This window comes from Coturnix japonica, chromosome 19, assembly GCF_054131305.1.
Source record: "Coturnix japonica strain WE chromosome 19, WE-NBRP24, whole genome shotgun sequence".
Taxonomy (NCBI): Eukaryota; Metazoa; Chordata; class Aves; order Galliformes; family Phasianidae; genus Coturnix; species Coturnix japonica.
In genome coordinates this window covers 14030123-14049270 of record NC_140681.1, presented here as the reverse complement: position 1 = coordinate 14049270, position 19148 = coordinate 14030123, and the positions used below count along the sequence as shown (strand labels likewise).

Here is a 19148-nt window from a genome sequence, read left to right as displayed (position 1 = left end):
TGTAGCAAAGAAACAACCCCATCATTTTATCCTTGCATGTTACATTAGCTGCCGTTAAATCAGTAATGTACTGAGAAATATGATATTGAGCTGAGGAGGTTGATTGTTTCATTTGACAGCAAGCAATACTACATAGACAGCTGATCAATAATTTCCCTGAAGCCCAGTTGTCGGTAGTGGAGCGTGGTTGCTCTCAGAGTCCCTCAAAGTTGTATTGATAAACAAGAAACTAATGACAAGTATGACGTAATTTGTGTCAGGTTTACCCTTCAGAATCTCAGTTTGGAACTGAGTCAGTTCTGCTGAGCTTTATTTGATCGCCTTACCATGCTGTGTAGCGTACAGGCTGCTTTTCTGTGGCTGACAGCAGGAAATTCCTTGTAATTCGCTGTTTGCTGAGTTCTCTGTTTTCTCTGAAAGTGGGGCCTTGGGGTGAAAAAATGTTACATGCTTTCTATTTCTTAAGAGTAGATGGATTACTTAACTATTGCTTCTAGTTAGGAGCAAGCGCTCCGATGTTATTTTACAATAATAATAAATGTATACATTAGAACTTTAAGAAAGAAAACCAACAATGACCTCCGAGGTTTCTTTACATAAAAGTAATTTCTAACAATGTGTTCTGCAGATAAAAGCATTTCTTTATGCAAATTTCTGTCTCTGAATGGTTTAAGAAAAATCATCCCTCGGTGTAAAATTGACTGCCCATAGCATTGCTGATGCAGTAGGAGGTACTTGGGTGTGATCCTAATAGTTGATAACCTTTATTTGTGAACGAGTGCTTAGAAACCTTTAGATAATGGTCTTTTGGTGGGGACTGGGGTCAGAAAAGGCTTTAATGGGGTAAACTTTGGGGTTTTGATTTTTTGTTTGTTTGCTTGTTTGTTTTTTTAAGATGTTTGAAAGCTGTTTTTCTAGTTCTTTCTGTTAGTGTTTCAGATGTGTGCTAAGAATGCAAGCAAGTTTTAGATAGCCACCAAATCACAAAGCTGTCAATGGCTTACAGGAGATGCAGGGTTAGGAGTGGGACTCTGGTTGGGCTGTTGGCACAGTGAGCTGCGTACAGCACAGGGGTCTGGTCTGTGAGAGAGGAGCAAAGGAAGTCATAAGAGTTCTGCATTTCCAGATAGGATGCTGTAATGGTGGAAACAGCAGTTGCAATAGTTGTGTGGCTTCGTTGGATAATTTGGTGTTCCCTGAGTGAATGACTCTAAACTTGCAGTAACAGTAGACACATGAAGTGGCAAATGTTGTTTATCTTGCCTGACGCATGCAACTCCTGTTCACTGAGAAATCTGTTTCATTAGCATGGGGAATATGAAATAGTTATTTGAAGTCCCAGCTTGTCTTGTTCTGCAGACTCTCTCATATACTGGAGTGCAGTGCTAATCCTTCCTGCATCATCATCTCTGTGGAGGTTCATCCTGATTGTGTGCAGTGCCTGTTTAACACTGATGCTGTTTTAAACTCTCAGTAGCCTTCAGATGGGAATAAAGCAACCTGCCTAACTGGAGTTGAAAGCTCTCTCACACTGCAGTGACAATTAGAGCAGTCATTTGCGATGCAGGATTGCTTCTGTCATTGCCTCAGGGTATTACTTTGCAATATGGAGAAATAATAAAATATAGAATGAGTTTTAGCATTGAAGGTGTGTCTTGCTTTGAATTGATGGAAAGATTCTGTCTTTCCACAGGAATTTGTCAGACTTGTTGTTTACCAATTTTCTTACATGCTGTTTATTCTAGAGACACCCCTCCTTTGTGAGAACCAACTGCTAACACACATTGGTAGCCAGGCTTATTTTGAGTAAAAAGCAATGTCAGTATTCACTGTAACTGAAAACTGAATGCAGACTTGGATTTGTGCTTGAAGGGCAGCAAGCAGAGCAAAGTGCTCCTAGATCCATTTTCAGTCTCGGTATCTTCTGAGTGAGTTCACTGAATGTAACATCTCTACTGTTGGCATTCAAGGGTTAAGTTTGTCTTTCAAAAAAAAGGTATTGATTTTTCTCTTTTTTTTCTTAGAACAGTTTACTGCTCTGGAAATAGTTGTGTAAACAGTCAACTCTAAGTGCAACTTCTTCTGCTGAACCTTTACGTAGAGCAGAGGTGCCCAACCATTCTGCCCTGGAGCCAGGTGAAGGCTGTACAGTCTGTTCCATCCCTGCTACCAACCCGTGGGCTTGTGCACGTGGCATGTGATCTGTCCGGCCCTTACATGACCTGGCAGCCATATAGTCAGGTAAACAAATGTATAAACGTGTGTATGTGAGGAGGGACGTGGCATCGGTCTTTGGCTTACCCCAAGAGCTGCATTCAGAGCACAGATCCATTTGGTTCAGTGAGATAGTTGTCTCAGGTTTAGAAAGCTGTGAGCTGTAAAGTAAAACTAGTTGAGCTCTTTCTTGGTCCCAAGCACATATTTGACAGCTTGTGAGAAAACGGGAGTATCCTAATTCTGCTTTATCTGTTTGCAGCAGTACTGTTTGTTCTCAGCAGGTTTTTGTGTGCCCTGCAGTAGCTTGGCAACTTGTAGATTGCACCATTCAGTGATTGCAGTTGGCTTTTTTCGTCACTGAAATTTTCCTTTCTAAATTTGAATATTCAAAGTACAGCAAAGTGGGCATCTGTGATTATAATAGCAACAGAAATGTTTCATTTGGGATCCGTTTAACAAGTTGTTCATCCAAATTTGTAATCCAGTATGTCTTCAAATTTTAGTCCAGATGACTTTCTTGAAATTAGCTTACAAAAGGGATACTTGTAACTTCTTTCTGCAAATGATTCTTAACCAGTTCAGGTACTCAGTGTTCCCAAATAGCAATGTGGGCCACATGCTGGAAGAAGTTCAGTACTAAAAGGCTGCTTGCTGGTTCTTCACTGGAAGCAAAGCTTGAGTTTGACCTCTGTGCATGTGGGCATGCAGACACACTGTGCATTTTCTTTACACTTGAATCTCAGTGTGCTAGAGATGGTACAAAGCTTTTGTTAATAAAGAGTGTAGTACCATTGCCTGTATGCTTACTAATGTTCAGTGGAGTGCTCTTATGCTGTAGGTTAGAACCTCCTGGGATTCTGAATGATCCCCTGATTTGAGAGGAGACAGAGTAGGAAACCCACTCACAGCAGGGACTTGGTACCTTTTGTACCATTGGTAGTGAACAGTGATTCCTCATAATAAATCCAGTAATGCCTCTCATACTTGAAACTTAAAAATGGCATCTCGAGAAGGCCAGTAAAACAACATATGATAAAAACATCTTCAAGGAAATGAAGTTTATCATTAAATATCTTTTTTTCTTTTTTTAAATAGGTCATGTAGAGATAACAACTTCCTATTTAACAATTCCTGCCACTTCCTTTCTTGTGTGTTTTAGTACTTCCTCTACGTGTGGGCTCATAACTTGAGAAACTTCATGGAACTAGTAGAAAGTTTGGAAATACAGCCATTGTCTGTCGCATAGTATTCTAAATGTAAGAGTAATACTGAAGTGGTCTCAATGTTTAGCACATCGTGTTCATGGTGAGGTTTTATTCCCTTAAATTTTGCAAATATATTAGAAAATGTTTCGTAGATTTTTAGATATTCGTAGTACTTGATATGAGTGGAATCATTTGTGCAAAGTGAGACCAGTTGCTTAGTGTTTCAAAGCAGTGAACAAGGTTTCCTTGGGTTAGAATTAAGTCCTTTCCTTTGCATATCAAACACTTGTTGGTATTGCTTTGCCCTTCTAAAGGTTTAACACACTTTTTTGTTACAGCTGTTTTCTGTAGTGCTCTATAGAAAAAGTAAATTTAAAAATTAGCCTTCATCAACAGAAATAAATAGCTGACAATTCTTACACAATTTAGAAACATGATGGCTTATATTGTAAATGCTTATTTCAAACCCTGTGATAATGCATGCTGTTCTTCATCTCTTATTCATCATCAGTGATGTACCTATTTCTGCTGAGTAAGAACCTGGTAGGTGTAGAGCTTGCTATATTTTAGTTGTGACATCTATGACATTTTGACAATTAATCGATATTCAAACATGCTCAACACTGGCCCACCACTGCTTTTACCAAGTACATTCAGTGATGTTTGACTGTTTACTTTGGAGACACACTTGGTGTTTTGAAAATCTCGCCTTTGTAATGCAGTGTGTTCAGTGTAGCACCTACCAGTAACTGGGGCTGGATAGCCAAGGTACAGTAATATTACAAGTACAGTTTAGCTAAAAAATAACTTTGATTTCTAAATCATTTCTTTCATCATCTGAACATGAAAGTCTCCAAAATAAAACATTCTGGTCTCTATCACTAAAACACAGGGCTCACAATAAAAATCTAAGGCTGTTCTGGTGTATTGTGCTTAAGAACTATGTTCAAATCTATTTCATGTTACTGCTGCTAAGTAGATTTGTGCAGTGGTTACTGAAATTAGATTTGAGAACTCTTTAAACAAGGTGCATGTGTTTACAAGTGAGCAGCTATGAACTGGACTTTTTCTTTTCCTTTTGAGACAGGCTCTTCTGAATGTTCCAGATAGAGAAGAGATTGTCTTTACCTTATTTGATAAGAATATATGCCTATATAAGTGAAACAGTACAGAAAAATTAGTGGTAAGTCTCTACAGTCTGAATAAACGGTTGCTGTTGCATTTAATATGGTAACAGTGTTGTGCTGTGAAGGCTAAGTTGGTAGGTTTCTAAGATGGAAATAACCTTTGAAGCTCTTATAATATGCAAACTAATTAGAGGATGCAGTGAACGCAGCTGTTTCTGCCAAGCTGACTAAGCTAGGAATTCAATTTGCTATTTTTAGCCAGTTTATAATGTTTCTAGTTCTCAGTAGTACCCATGTTATTACCTCCAAAAATTATATTAATGTATATTTATCCCACTGATTAACAAAGTACAGTGAACAATTTTAGTGCAAGCAATACGTTACTTTTTAGTTTAGAACAGTGTGAATATACAGACAAAACAAAGCTCTTCCAATAGTGTCTGGTCTGTGGTCCACTATAATCATGTCTGTGACTTGCACAAGTTTGGACTAAAAGCTTCTTCAGAGGAACAGGCGCAATCCCCGGAGTGAAGTAACTGTTCTTTCCTGTAAGGTCTTTACATATTATCACTCTAACACACATATATTCCTTCCTTTCTCTCCCCTCCAAGAGAATTCCCTTTCTCCAAGAATTTCTTGCATGCTGTTGTTTGCATTAAAAATATGCTTTTCTGTTGATTCTTAAGATAAAGTCAACCTTCCAAGTTCTGTCCAGCGATTTAAAGATCTTAAAGATTTAGTTCAGTATCAGTCTAATTTTAAAGTAGCATATGGAACGCTGGTGTCTAAAAAACGGCTTTAACTGACTGTGCTTTCTGAAAACATACGTGGCTCCTTTTGCTCCAGATAAGAATTCAGTTTTTAAAAGAACTATTTTAGTTCTCTTTTACTTCTGTTAACACCAATAGCTTACTTACTTCCTGTATCCCCTCTAAACTGCAACAGGTAAGATCCCAGTTTAACTATCAGTTTCGACATCCAACACTGACTAAAGTTCATTCTGTTTTCATAAGCTTTATATTTTTCACTTCTGTTTTTCATGATGGTAAGACACATCCAGACCAATTCAAGTCAAGAAAATAAAATCTAGACAAACTCCAGAAAATAGTTCTGATTCTTCTTGTTTCTGATTTTGTGTCCTGATGGAAAACAGGCCCCTGACAGTTAACGTAGATGTACTTTTCTATTTTGAAATACTTTCTGTCTAGAAATGTAAAGGAAACTCATGATTTCCAGGCTTGGCTCTGATGATGCTGAGTGATGTCTGCGTCCGGTGCCAGGTGTTTACTAATAAAGCTACCAAAGGGGGAGGAGAGCTAATCTCAAACTTTCTCCCCTTGCCTCCTGGGACCAGGGAAGGCAAAAGCATTCCTACAGGAGCTAGAGAAATTGCTCATAGAAATATCCTCCCTTCTGAAAGGAGAAGTATAGTCGTTCCAATGCTGCTGTCAACCAAAGAGCATTACAGTGTAGTAGCTGGGTTCCTAAAATGGTAGTGAGAAATGCTGGCTCCAAAGTCAGAAGCCAAATTAGGTAGAGCATTGCAGATGAAAACTAACCTGGTTGGAGAACACAAGGAGCATCCATGAAAGCAATGAAGGTGTGTCTTCTAATGGTCTTCAGTGGGCAGCTTCCTTAACTGGTATGTTTGCAGTTCTTGAGGAAAGATGTGTCTGCAGTATTGGCTGTTTGGAGAGATCAGGTAGATCGAAATCAGTATGCGTGCTGAAAGGTGTTTTCTTGCTCACTGAAACCCTTTAACGTTTCAGTAGTTCAATTTGACATAAACATTTATTTTGGAATGTAATGCCAGCAACAAGAACAAACTTAATGTTAGAGCATTCAAAGAACTATAGCAGCGACATGAAAAATGTTTTCCTTTTTGTAGCCTTATGTCTTTAACAAACTTTCAGAGTGTTCTTCCACAGCCCATTTTTCTCTTTATGTGCAAATTCTAATGCTCTGTTAACAGCATAATAAAAGTGAACTGGTGGTAAGTCATAGAGTGGATGAAGTTTCCTGCTTTTCCTATAACTCCTTTCATTGGCTGGTGTACGATCAATAAGTAAACAGAGGTTAAACATATGTTTGGTTAGGTAAGATTATTGTGAAAGATAATCGGTAATAAATGGAAATGCTCACCTGTGTTGAAAGCTTGCAGTAAACTCCACAAAGGAGCAATCTCCAGAGAGAGACTGTTATGTGGTTGGAATTTTAGGACTAGTACATAAGAAAAAACCGTGTTGTTTTCGCAAACAGAGTATAAACTGCTAATAAGGTGAATGCACAAATGCTGACATTTCTTTCTTTCTCTCTTTTTTTAATTGAACGTTTACAATTTCATTTTATTTCTTTAAAAATATTTGTCCTGAGCAAAACGACTGCAGTGTTTGTCTATGAAGCAGTCAATGTGCTGCGCTGTTTGTTTGGCTTTTAGTCAACATACTTTCCAGGAAAAGGTGAAAGGACACAAATGCCACAGATCAGTGTCGTTTATAGCTCAGTGAACGTGAAGAATATATTTTAATATAAAATAAAGTATCTTAAAAACAAACAAAAACCAGTAATACCTTAATTGAGGCATACATAAACTTTAGCTCCTCAAATGTGTGGGGCTCCTTGCTTGGAAACGTGGCAAGTGTGGTATTACTCATCAAGACCACAGAAAACAATCTTTGTGTGTGTGTTCTGGGCCCTTTAATCATTGTGGCAGCTTACTTACGTCTCACAAGATGAGTGTAGTGACCCCCCTGACAGTGACAGGAGTTCAGATATTAGTTTGAACAGATACCTGGAGTCTCTCTAGGCAGAAGGTTATCAGTTCTTTCTGTATTGGTTTGAGGGCTGCTCTGAAAGTAATGCCTCCTATTTTGTGATGTCAGAGGCAGATATTAGTGGTGTGGCAGTAGGGGCTGAACCTTCCCACCTGTGTCCCATTCCATTTTGTTGCTGTGTGACAGCTGGCAGCAGAGGGGCAGTCTGTCATGGAAGTGTGTATGGAGTGAAGGTGAGGAATCACATTCCCCCATGAGGAAAATAGACATTCCTATTGACATTCATTGATGCTTGCTGGAAGTTCATGGAGACCCACCATTGGATGCTGGCACAGGGAGGCATGGGTGCTGCGTTTGAGCAATGCTGATAGTGGTCACCTCCACTTGTGCAGAATTTGTGAGTTGTGTGCATATCTGGGCTGTCAAATGCAACAGTCTATTTGTGATGAGGTTAAACCAAAGTTCTTTATCTGTAGACTTCTATGTTTGGGTAAGTCAAGATCTGGATCCTGTCTCTGTGATTGTTTTTCTTGTAGGAGATGAGTAACTGCCATGGAAGCTCTTAGAAGTTCAGTGGGACTGTGGTTTATTTCCTGGCACTGACTTTGTTTGATGACAAAGATAGCAAAGCTTTTCTTCTGCAAAACAGCTGTCAAGAAAAGCCATTTCATCTTCTCAAAAGTCACTGTCCTTCTAACAGTGTAAGATGTGCTCCTAACATGGATTGAAAGAGATGGATGTGTCAAAGAAGGAAGCTGCAGTTGTTTTCTTATATCGACTCAGTTCATTTGTTTCCTGTTCTGGCCGTGAGTACATGGCTACAAAACAGCAAAAGTAGAGCATTACTGCCAACTACTCTGAACTTCTTCTGTTATGGGTCATATCTTTCAAGGACAAACTGTATTTTGAACTTACTGAAATTTGAGAAGTCTCGTGTAATTCTTTAACCAAGTAGTAAAGTCAGTCCGATGCTCAGCATGAGCGATGGATAAATCCCTGGTTACCCCCAGCTCTATTGTAACCTTCAAAAAAATCAGAATAGAAAGACGTTTTTACTTGTGGCACATGGTGACTTTGAAGCAATTTGGCAATCTGAACAATGGAGTTTTGCAGAATACAGTAATGTACTCGTTTTGACAACGTGCAAAATAAATACAGTGCTATTAAAAACTGACACATGGTACAAGACTGTTACTTTCTTGCTTCTGAAAGTACTTACCCCGGTTTCAGGAGCTGTTTGGATGCACAAGTTTAGCTGAGCATTTAGTATTTGGTTACCTCCCATGATGAGGTGGGTATGATAAAGAACAGGAGGATTTACTTTAATAACTCTTCAATTTCTAGTTAAGCATGTTGAAACTAGCTGGTGGTGAGAAACAATCAGTAATACCCGCTAATTAGAATGAACACGGGCACAGAAGAAATCTGTACACTTTCCCAAGTGTTGATGTGATTTAATAACACAACCATGCCCAGTTCACGTTCTTGGGGAGGTTATTTCCATGCCTACAACTAGCTGACTGTAGTGTCAGAAGCACTGCTTACATTGCATTGCAATGGCTATTTGTCTTCAAATAGCTAATGGTAGGGTGATATTGAATGAATTCATATATTAAACTTCTGTTTTGATTGTTTTCTTTCAGGACATCAGGCATGAAGCCAGTGATTTTCCATGTAAAGTGGCCAAACATCCCAGAAACAAAAACAGAAATAGGTACAGAGATGTCAGCCCCTGTAAGTATACTTGCTTTTCCATTGTTTGTAACAGACATTGACTTCTAATGATTTCTGGCAACGAAATGCTCTGTGTAAGATTAAGACTTCTGTTAGATGCATAGAGATCCCAGATCATTATTTCTGTATATATATAAAGTTATGAGATTGATGGCAGAGGATGCCATTGTATTTATAGGATTGTAGTGTAGCAACATACAGTAATTCTGTGTTTGTGGGTAGAAAACTGAAGAATGGAACTTGTTTTCCCTTATGTTAGGGAAGAAGGCTGGCTGAAGTATTAACAAAAGTAAAAAATATCCTTTCTATTGCAGTACACTTACTAGAGCATCCTTTTAGTCAATATAGCATAATTGTTGCTATTGGAAGATGGAGAAGTCTTGCATAAAGAGCATGACCACTGGAGATAAATCCTGAACTATCTGAGACAGAGAAAAGGAAGTTTGCAGAGGTGGTAATCTTAGTGTGAGACCTGTGCTTCTGAAGTGATTGTCATTGCATGTTCTGGTGAATACTGGTGAGACTTCAGTCTTTGAGCATGTGTCCTCTGTGCAAGGCACTGCAGCAACAGTGCTGTTCAGTATTGCAGGCTGTCTTTCCTTCCATGATCCTGTGTGCAAAGACTACCACGTATAAATAGACTTCACTGCCTGGTGTGCTGACTTTAGAGGTGCTACTGCAGACACCAGAGAAAGTTTGTCACTGTTTTGCTGAACTGACTGGGTTCTCTGCACTACACACTCACAGTCAGGTTACCATAAAGGTGCAGCACTGGGACCTGTTTTAAATACGGAGGTTCTGTAGGTTCTGTCTTTGGGCAGTTATCTGTATTCTGGTACCAACAGATTGTTACATTTAGGGGTTGAAAGTTATTATCTGTTCACCTTTCTTGTAAAGTGTGAAAATTCTTGTCTTTGTGGGTTTTTTCCTGTGTGTGTTTTTTCTACTATATAGAGAAAATAGAGCCTAACGAAAGAGCAGTAACATTACATTTACTGTAATTCTATATTTTTAATCATTATTCCTAGACATTACTTTGTGCTTGTCTGGGGAAAAGGAGGGTAAGAAATCTGTTTTGTTTGTTCAATGTATGTTCAGTCAGACCTTTAACAAGCTGATTTTGAATGCTTAAATTGCAGAAGATAAGCAGTTGTGTAACTGGAGTTATTTAAAACCAGTAACTTTGTAACTGTAAAATGCATCATTGTGATCTGGTTTGCACCTTTCCACTGTGAGTACCAGATGCAAATACTTCTTTCTTGCAGTGTATTTCTAGAAGATGGAGTTTGACTTGCATTCAGTGCTCTGGGATGGTGCAGTTCTTATAATACTTACATGGTACTTGAAGCTCTGGGGATACCAGAGAACTCTTCTGTGATTGAGCAATTTTGATTCTTCAGGAAAACTCAGCTTTCTTGAACCTAACATCTGATGAGGCTGTGCAAGTATTGTGTTCTGTGTACTCTAACCAGTGTTTTCTATTTATTCTGCAGTTGATCACAGTCGAATTAAGCTCAACCAAGGTGACAATGACTACATCAATGCTAGCTTAATAAAAATGGAAGAGGCCCAGAGGAGCTACATCCTTACGCAGGTAATTGCTGTGTATTGCAGACAATAGAAATATGGGATGACTGGAGTTTTTACAGCTTGAGAAGTTGCCTGATATTTGCTGAATTTATTGCCTAAGGCAGTAACTTTTTACTGGGAAACATTGCTCTGATTTTAACAGAAAATATCATTTCTGGTTATTCTGTCTCTGCAGGGACCTTTGCCAAATACTTGTGGTCACTTCTGGGAGATGGTTTGGGAACAGAAAAGCCGTGGTGTTGTCATGTTGAACAGAGTGATGGAAAAGGGATCCGTAAGTATTTATCTGGTCTTAGCTATGTGCTCATTGTATGTTTTGCTTTAAATTAAATAGAAAGAAAAAGAAAATAAAAGAACTGTTGTAGAGGTGAAAAAATGTGACTGTAAGTAATTTTATCTAACAAGTAGTGCTTATGATTGACTACCTGGTGAATTAATCTTCAAGTCAGAAAACTATCCAGTTCGTACCTGCAGGTTTTAATTTCTGCTGAATTTGGCTGCAGTAAGACATTAAAACCACATCTCTGCAAAAATGAGTATCTGGTCTCTGCTTCTAACCTAAGTATCTGAATAGAGTTCTTCTCATATACAAATCGTGCCTCTCAAAGGACATTATCCAGAAACAATATGAAATGGCTTTAGGGTCACCCTGATTCCACGTCTCCTACACACAGTAAGAACTCAGATTTTTAAATGTCACTTTAACATGTACTGTTTATCCTCCACGGTCTTACATCAGACAGGACAGACAGACAATGAAGGGAAAAAACAGGTAAACAAATAGCTGAGGTTATTTTAAGTAACTAACCTGATAGATAAAAAGATTTGGTTCCTCTTGCACATGGACTAGCTGCTGTCTTGAGAGGAAACATCTCAGCCCTTCTAGGGTTGCATGGGTCAAGCATGGAATTAATTGTACATCCATGGGTTCAGAGCTTTGGTTGTATGGTAACAGTTGCCATCCTGTGCTCCTCAGCTGGGCTTGGCATCTGTGCCAATCTGGAGAAAAAGCAGCTGTAAAAACTGACAGAATTGCACAATTATAAGTTAAGTGTTACAGTGCAGTCAGAATAAAGATGCTTCAGTTCTGCTCTTGTTAACGTCTCTTCTTTTGAAATGGAAATATTTCAGTGAAGATAATGCATGAAATGCAGCACAGATGTAAATTCACATTTTGGTAATGTTCTACAGCTTTTATATTTAGAAAGTAACTAGATTTTTGGGGTTGTTGTTAATAGTCTGATGCAAGCTAAAATAAATAATGCCTTTGGTGATTTTAATAATATTCCACAGCGGTGCAGCCCTGTTATACACTCTTCCAGCTTCCATGTAGAAGGAAGAGCTCTACTGCCACAAAGCTATCCTCAGTCCTTAGGTATTTTCATGAGTCAGTTGGGGTCAAACTAATTTGACTCACACAAAAAAAGAAAATTACCCAAGATGTGTTTTTTCAGCATAAGGGAAGACTGGTGCTTTTCACACTGAAATTTGTCCTTGTAATAAAATCAGAGCAATATTTTAAGATAGTTATATTTGCTTTTTATGCGAGTATAAGCGATGCATAACTGGCAGCCATTTGTTTGTAGATAAAGTGTGCGCAGTACTGGCCACGGAAGGAAGAGAAGGAAATGTTTTTTGAAGATACAAACTTGAAACTCACCTTGATATCAGAAGATATAAAATCATATTACACAGTACGACAACTAGAATTGGAAAACCTTACAGTAAGTACAGAAGCTTCTACCAGCCACGTTCTTTAATCACTCTGAGGTGAGACCCACCTTGTCACTAAGGTTATGAAAAAGACCGGTGTGAAATACAGCAGATTTTGTGCTGGAATCGATGATTCTGTATCAGATGGTTTTGTATCAGATGTTTGGTATTGGAGCATTACTCTGGCAGAGAAGAAAGACAAGAACAGTCATTCAGAGCAGTAACACCTGATGGAAAGTTCCTGAGTGAGGCTGGCGAGGAATATCACCATTCACTTTCACTGAATGTGGGTAACTGAAGATAATGTCTGAGGTTCCCAGCAGTGCTGAGTGTGGATGTTGTGGCATTCTAGCCACAGTTCTGTTCTGCCCACAGACTGCTCAGTACTGGAAGGTAATCGATATTTGCTCAACTGTGAGCATCTTGTGCCAGGAAATGTGAGAAAGCAGATACAAATTTGGTTGGTTGAGTGACAGCAGAGTAAGGATTTGGCTGTTGCAGTTTGGTGTACTAAGAGGTCTGTCTGCCCTTGGCATGTTTTGGACGGTTGTACCTCAGCATTGTACAGGATGTGAGCAGCAGTGAGTCAGTAGTCGTGGGAGAAATGTTCGAGATTTGGAATAAGGTGTAAAGGAACAACCTGTGATCGTGTGTTTGTCTGCAGAAAGTGGAAGGGGCTTCTGTAGGTTGCTGTACACCATTCTGAGAACTGTAGGAGAGTATGTAGGAGAGTATTTGCTAGGAAAATGAACGTGTGAGGGATTGTATTTGCTCATTTGAACATTGTTGTAAGCAGCTGTAATTCGAATAGTTGCAAAATTGTGTATCCAGCTGAAAGACTTCATAAGTACTGTCTTTTACAGATGCAAGAAACCAGAGAGATTCTGCACTTTCATTATACTACGTGGCCTGACTTTGGAGTCCCAGAGTCTCCTGCTTCATTCCTCAATTTCCTGTTCAAAGTGAGAGAATCTGGCTCACTTAACCCCGAGTATGGACCTGTTGTGGTGCACTGCAGTGCAGGAATTGGCAGATCAGGAACTTTCTGTCTGGTCGATACGTGTCTTCTGCTGGTAAGATCTGCTGTGGAGATGATACGCTGTTTCAGTAGAGTTCCCTTGAACAGTGGTTTCTTCTGGCCTATGAAGAGCTGTGGTGTTTTCTGTGGAGTATTCTTGCACGTTATTTCTCTTATCTTACTCATATTCTGGTTTGAGACAGTCTTTCATTTTAAATCTAAGGTAGTGCGATCTTCCATTTCTTAGTGTATTAATTCTGCAATAGGTAGAATGGTCTGAAAGCTGCTCTGTGAAGCCAGTCATCGTATTGAATCTCATCAGAGCATAAAGTGTGTTCCAAATTTTTTATCTTCAGATGGACAAACGGAAAGATCCTTCTTCTGTGGATGTTAAACAGGTTCTCCTAGAAATGAGGAAGTACAGAATGGGACTTATACAGACAGCGGATCAGCTTCGTTTCTCCTACTTAGCTGTAATTGAGGGGGCAAAATTCATTATGGGGGATGCTTCAGTGCAAGTGAGTATTATGAACTGTGGAACCAGATGTATAGTAAGCTGCAACGCGTTTTTTAACTGTAGCATAAGAACAAAACGAGCTTTAAATTCCTTTGGCTTCAATACATTTTTATATTATGCGGTACTAAAATACAACACTTCACTGCCTGACCTCAGAATACTTCCTGTAGTCCTGTAGACTAATAGGTGGTGCCTGTGTACTTTTCAGCACCGTAACTGGGGCGTAGATTGGCTGTCATTGCCATGTCTTTCATCAGCTTTCTAAGAAGGCAGAAATTTAAGTACTGCAATTAATTCTTACAGCAGAACTAGCAACATAGGTTCTATTTCATGCTATTTAAGATTTCCAGATGTAGATTAAAATTTCTTCCTTTTATAGCTGATGTCTTCAGTGTACTGCAGATAGCTTAGATTTTGTATTATTTTTGTGTCTCTTTTTTCCCCTTTTTTTCAATGCAAATGAACAGGCATGCTAAAAATAAATGAGAAGGTAGAGTGTAACACCCCTGCCAACTTAAAGTTACAGTAGTTTACATAAAATAAACAGTGGAAAACGTAACAGGGCATTTCCTTCCCTGAAGGAACAGTGGAAAGAGCTCTCCAACGAAGATCTGGACCCACCACCTGAACATACCCCACCTCCTCCCCGACCACCAAAGAGAACCTCAGAAATGCACAATGGAAGGATGCACGAACATGCAGAATTCTTTCCTAAGCATCAAGTGGTAGAGGAAGAGATTAGATCCTCAGTCAGCACTGTTGAAGAGATGGTTCCAGATGGCAGAGGTTTTTCATCTGTGCCACTGATCACAGACAGGTAATTCATTTAGTTTCCCACTTCAGCTTGTTCATAAATGGCATTTCATATGGAAAATCCTGAACAGACGCTGACTGAATTAGTATAACAGCAGTTCCAAAACAAAGTCTGTGCATATTTTATGGAAAAGTTCTTCAGCATTTTTTTTAAATCGAGATCCTGCTGTAGTGAGAGAAGTGGCAGCAGAGCAAGGTGGCTTAGTCTCAATTTACATGTGATGTGTACGTTACATTCAGTTACACAGGAGCTCTTTCACTGGACGTGGAGCTGAGAGCTGGGCGGATCAGCTTTAGCTGCACTTAGAAATGTGAAATTAATCCTAAGCAAAGCTGCTTTTGATGAAAGGAGTAGAAGGGGCTCACGAACAGAGAACTTTTCTACCTGTCATTGCAACCTCAATTGTCAGGTGTGACAAACACACAGAAGTGCTGTATGACTGCGACCTGTTGGCCACTAGATGGCCCTCCTGCTCCATCCGAGTGGTGTAGAGCTGGTTAACTCATTTCTAAATTCAGATGGAAGTAGCAATGCAGCAGATCTGAAAGTTAAAGTTAATAAGCCTCTCTATATGTCAGTATACTATCAACATGATGGAGGTCTTTATCTAGAAAAAACGCATTAAAGAGTATTAAAGATGGAGAAACCTTCAGTTCCATCATTAAAAGCCATCACAGTGCTCCTGGCCACTCTTACAATAGTACAAACCAACCATAATTTCAGCACTTTCTGACTCTTTGAGCAGCTGATTTCAGAACCTTGTTCTCCTCAGCTGGATGCAGGTTGGCCCTTTCTTGTCTCAGTGGCTGCAGAGACAGCAGATTTAGGATGAGCAGTGGAAGTAAGAGGTGGTTAAGGTTGGGTCAGCTCATTCTTTAAAGGGAAAATCCAGCACTGAACGTTTATTTATTTGTCCTTAAGCACTAGTCAAGACACTGAAATTCGGAGGAGAACTGTTGGTGAAAACCTGCACGTCTCAGCACACAGAGAAGAGTCGATGAAGTCAGAAAGCATAGAAGAGGATGATGAGAACATGATGACAACTTGGAAGCCGTTTCTAGTGAATATATGCATGTTCACTTTCCTCACAGCAGGAGCTTATCTGTGTTACAGGGTATGTTTTCACTGATGGACATGTCAGCACCACTGACCCCGCAAAAAACACCAACAATTTGATCGGTTTGTAATAAGCTTCTGTACAAGAAAGCTCCTTGAGGCACGTGAGCCTCATCTCCGCAGAGATAGATCTTAGGTTGAAAGGCCAGAACTTTGGGCTTAAAGAGAGAATTGATGCACTAGGGTTTTACTTAGCCCTGTGGTCCCAAGAACGTGATATTCTGATCTCAGGGCCTTAAAATATTCAGGAGTAAACAGAGAAAATGCCAAATAGTCTGTTTTTGTTTTTGTTTTTTGGTTGTTTTTTGTTTTTTTTTTAACTAAATAATAGAATTACAACACATTGTTGTTCTTAGCCTTTTTTAAAAAGCCAGTTCTTTTTCTTTTGTGTCTCAGAAAAGCCAGGCGCAAACAAAACTTGCTTGTACTCTCCAAGTGTTGTAGCCAAATACATCACTTACATCGATGAGTTCCCGAGAAAAGAAAAATAAACCCACATACCTGGAGAATGTAAACCTTTTGGAAGGGGCGGGGGCAGCTGCGGTTGGGTGGGTTTGGGGTTTGGTTTGGTTTTATTTTTAACTTGCTTCATCTGTTAAGGACTGAGTTGTGGGCAGTGCCTGTGGTATTGATGTATTTAATCTTGGCAAAACTTTTCTGAAAGAGCTTATTGTTTTACGTTGTTTATAGAAACAGGCTTCTGCATTTGCTCAGGGTATGTCAACATGTCCAGCTCTTTTTTTCTTTTTCTTTTTTAATATAAAAGAAATGTATCTTCTCATTGACTTTTGTTGCGCTCTACTTGCACATATACCTATTTACATTGCACCATCCTTTGTAAAGCTGTTTTTACATTTGTATTCTGGGTTAGGAGAAATTGAGGGAAGGGAAAGAAACAGGAAAGAAAGTTCAACCAAAATATGTCCACCAGCATTTTGAAGCTGTTCAGTTGGCATTCAGAAGGACCAGTTCATAAACCTCATCATTTGGAATGTAAGACGCAGTTTCACTCTACACCTGCTCCGTGGATAGCGTGCTTTCTGCCACAGCTGGGAGGTGATGTACTCAGAGGCACTGCAGGTAAGGAGCAGGAAAGCATGTCAAGAAAACCAGAGCCGTCAATGCTGTGGCAGCTTCCTTAAGACATAGAATGTTCAACAGAAGACATGTTGGTCTCAGAACGTATCAGTTGGCTTTTGATGCAAGCATTTGTGTGTTTTGCTTATTTTGAAGCAAAGATTTGAAATACTGGTGTAGTTTGGCTTGAAGATCCGCAGTTCAGTGACTGCTGGACACAGAGGTGTGTGTGGATACAGACTGCAGACACAGTTGTTGCTGTCCTCAGTAACGTAAGCTAAGAGATGGGTGGTTTTGTTCTGTGCCCTGCTGTGCTGGGGGTTCTGCTCAGCTGGAGCCCAGCACTTGAATAATCTGAGTGTTTGCAAATAACGATTTGGGTGCATTGGTAGAACTGTGACTGGAAGCTTGCATTGCACTGAGCAGTCTTAGTCAATGCTGCTCCTCACATTAGTACTTAATTATTATAATTTAAACAGTAGCAGCAAAGAATTACTTGCTGATGTCACGGAACAGAAGAGTAAAATTCACTACTAAAAGGTGTCGTGAATGAGACTAAACCATGTCGGCTGATCTGCAACAGCGTTGCTAATTAGTTCCTTTTGTTTTAAAATGCTTTATGGCACTTAACCACCGTTCTCAGTGCAAACATCACTATGGAGTACTTAAGTCTCTTTGCACTCCAGGTTTTATTTTTGCAGAGTTCTTTTCCTTCAGTGAACAAGGAGGTGGGGAGGGGAGCTGTTTCTCTTCTGTCTTTTGTCAAGCTTGCATCAAGGGCTTTTCACAAGTACAATACTAAATCCTCAGGTAGTACTGGGAATGGATGCTTCACCTGTGAGACTGTTGGTCAGACCAGTACTGGAAAAGAGGAACGCTGTAACCAGTCAATATCTAGTGGTATTACTGGAATCATGAAAAATGAGTATAGAAAAATGGTAATATATAATGGCTCATCTGTGTATTTAAGATACAGTGTGTGATTGCTTTCTCCCCATTGTTCTCTCCATCACCTGGTAGAACATTGTTCTAAAGCAACATTTATACATCATTTGTATTAGAATGCATGTAAAGTCTTCTAGTGTCCTGATTAAATACCACGTGCTTGAAAGGTGCAAGTTCTATTTCTGCTTACTGATGTGCCCAAATTATATTTGCATGAACTGATCATTAAGTGGCTGTGGTTGAAAGGGTGATGCTGGAAGTATCTATCTTTGTTCAGCAACAGATGGGCTTGGTGTTCATCAGATAACTAACATGTACCCGCCTGATACCTGGCATGACTTCCTATTAAATTTCTGTATTCAGCATAACCTGGTTGTTAGCATGGTTCATTTCAGCTGAGTGAGTATAGTGCAGACATTCCAGAGTGCGTAGCAAGCCGTATCCACACCTCACCTCTGCTCATGGGTAGCAAGCAGGAGTTGGTGACTTCAGGGTGTGATTTGCTGTGCTGCCTTCAGAGCTGCACTGGGGGACAAAGAACAACCTTTCTTTGCAAGACTGACATAGTGTGCTTTGATCTGCTAACCTGGGCTCTTAAGTGTTGTCATTCTCCTTAAAAAAAAAGCCAAACAGAAAACAAACTGTACTGCTCCCAAGAAGGGATGTTTTAAGCATTAGCCTGGAGAGGAAAGTAAAGCATCCTCCCTTTGATTCCAGCATAATTCAGATGCACCACACTTACAAATTACTGCAGTATGAGAAAGTTCCTGCAGAGGAAGTTCTGACACCCTCTTTTCTGCCTGTGTATTTTTCTTGTTTCTGTCACCCATTCCAAATCCAGGAGAACTTAAGCTGTCCCAGTGAGGTGTGGACACGGCTTGTAATACTGAACTGTAAACATTTCTGTTTTGGTGTCCTGTATGTGTACTTAGTAGTGAGTGTGTATATACTGTAGCGTTTCAAAGTGGGTGTATTGGTTAACCTGTTCTTGGAAAATGGACAAAAATCCATGTTAAACTTGTTAGAAAGTTAGTGAGCTGCTCTGCTATCTGCCTTAAGCAAATATTTACGCATCAGGTCTTTCTTTTTTTACAGATCGCCATAGAATAAACTTTTTTAAAAAAATAAAAACCAAAAAAGTTCAATGTTTTGGTATAATACATTTTCAGGTATCCTGTCTTTTGTGTAAGCCACTGCAAGGACCTCAGAAGTTACAGTAAAATTGTACAGTTTTCTCAATTTCCCATACAAGTTTTCAGTTCCCATTTTAGTTGTAACAATAAAGTTCCTTTTTTAAAGAA

General features: G+C 39.5%; 1 protein-coding gene and 1 long non-coding RNA gene across 12 annotated transcripts in view; one reads left to right on the top strand and one right to left on the bottom strand.

Moving 5' to 3' along the window:
• Positions 1–8390, bottom strand: part of LOC107323065 (uncharacterized) — a 22549-nt gene extending 14159 nt beyond the window's left edge. Inside the window, exons 1-2 of the long non-coding RNA XR_014935847.1 lie at positions 8239–8390; positions 6109–6234 (exon numbers count right to left, since the gene is read on the bottom strand). This is a non-coding gene — a long non-coding RNA (uncharacterized LOC107323065). The remainder of the gene's footprint in view (positions 1–6108; positions 6235–8238) is intronic.
• Positions 1–19148, top strand: part of PTPN1 (protein tyrosine phosphatase non-receptor type 1) — a 26602-nt gene extending 7454 nt beyond the window's left edge. Inside the window, exons 2-13 of one of the 11 annotated variants that reach the window (XM_085519863.1) lie at positions 2025–2241; positions 3377–3522; positions 4510–4605; positions 7973–8129; positions 8967–9057; positions 10551–10651; positions 10823–10921; positions 12234–12371; positions 13224–13433; positions 13735–13896; positions 14477–14712; positions 15631–19148. In XM_085519863.1, coding sequence (XP_085375989.1) covers positions 8061–8129; positions 8967–9057; positions 10551–10651; positions 10823–10921; positions 12234–12371; positions 13224–13433; positions 13735–13896; positions 14477–14712; positions 15631–15838 — 1314 coding nt within the window. In that variant the 5' untranslated portion in view covers positions 2025–2241; positions 3377–3522; positions 4510–4605; positions 7973–8060 and the 3' untranslated portion in view covers positions 15839–19148. Of the gene's footprint in view, positions 1–2024; positions 2242–3376; positions 3523–4509; positions 4606–7859; positions 8130–8966; positions 9058–10550; positions 10652–10822; positions 10922–12233; positions 12372–13223; positions 13434–13734; positions 13897–14476; positions 14713–15630 lie in introns of all 11 variants that reach the window. The other 10 variants (XM_085519860.1, XM_085519861.1, XM_085519862.1 and 7 more) reach the window with 10 other exon arrangements.